Source organism: Mesitornis unicolor, unplaced genomic scaffold (genome assembly GCF_000695765.1).
Source record: "Mesitornis unicolor isolate BGI_N332 unplaced genomic scaffold, ASM69576v1 scaffold32299, whole genome shotgun sequence".
NCBI lineage: Eukaryota > Metazoa > Chordata > Aves > Mesitornithiformes > Mesitornithidae > Mesitornis > Mesitornis unicolor.
The window spans coordinates 1-239 of NW_010207073.1; the positions used below are offsets into that span (position 1 = coordinate 1).

The 239-nt window shown below is 69.9% G+C and overlaps 1 protein-coding gene across 1 annotated transcript in view; it reads right to left on the bottom strand.

The window, feature by feature from the left end:
• Window positions 1–139: 139 nt before the first annotated feature.
• The window catches only part of LOC104546586 (mitogen-activated protein kinase kinase kinase 5-like), a gene marked incomplete at both ends in the record, with an annotated part of 4,615 nt that continues 4,515 nt past the window's right edge, over window positions 140–239 (bottom strand). Inside the window, one exon of the mRNA XM_010192012.1 lies at window positions 140–216. Coding sequence (XP_010190314.1) covers window positions 140–216 — 77 coding nt within the window. The remainder of the gene's footprint in view (window positions 217–239) is intronic.

Here is a 239-nt window from a genome sequence, read left to right on the forward strand (position 1 = left end):
GGTGGCCCACAGGCGATACGCTGGCCCACGCCTGCTGGGACATGGGGGTGCTGGAGGGAGGGGACCAAGCTGTGCCCCCTCTCCAGCACTGCCTCCCTGCTCTGCCTGCCCCAGGAGGGGGGACACGGGCTGGGAGTACCTGATGCCCACGTAGAGGAGGTCATCGTGGGTGGCGCAGCCCAGCAGGTCCTGCAGGGTGAAGCCGCGAGCGAGGAGCTGTGGGCGGTAACGGGGGGAGT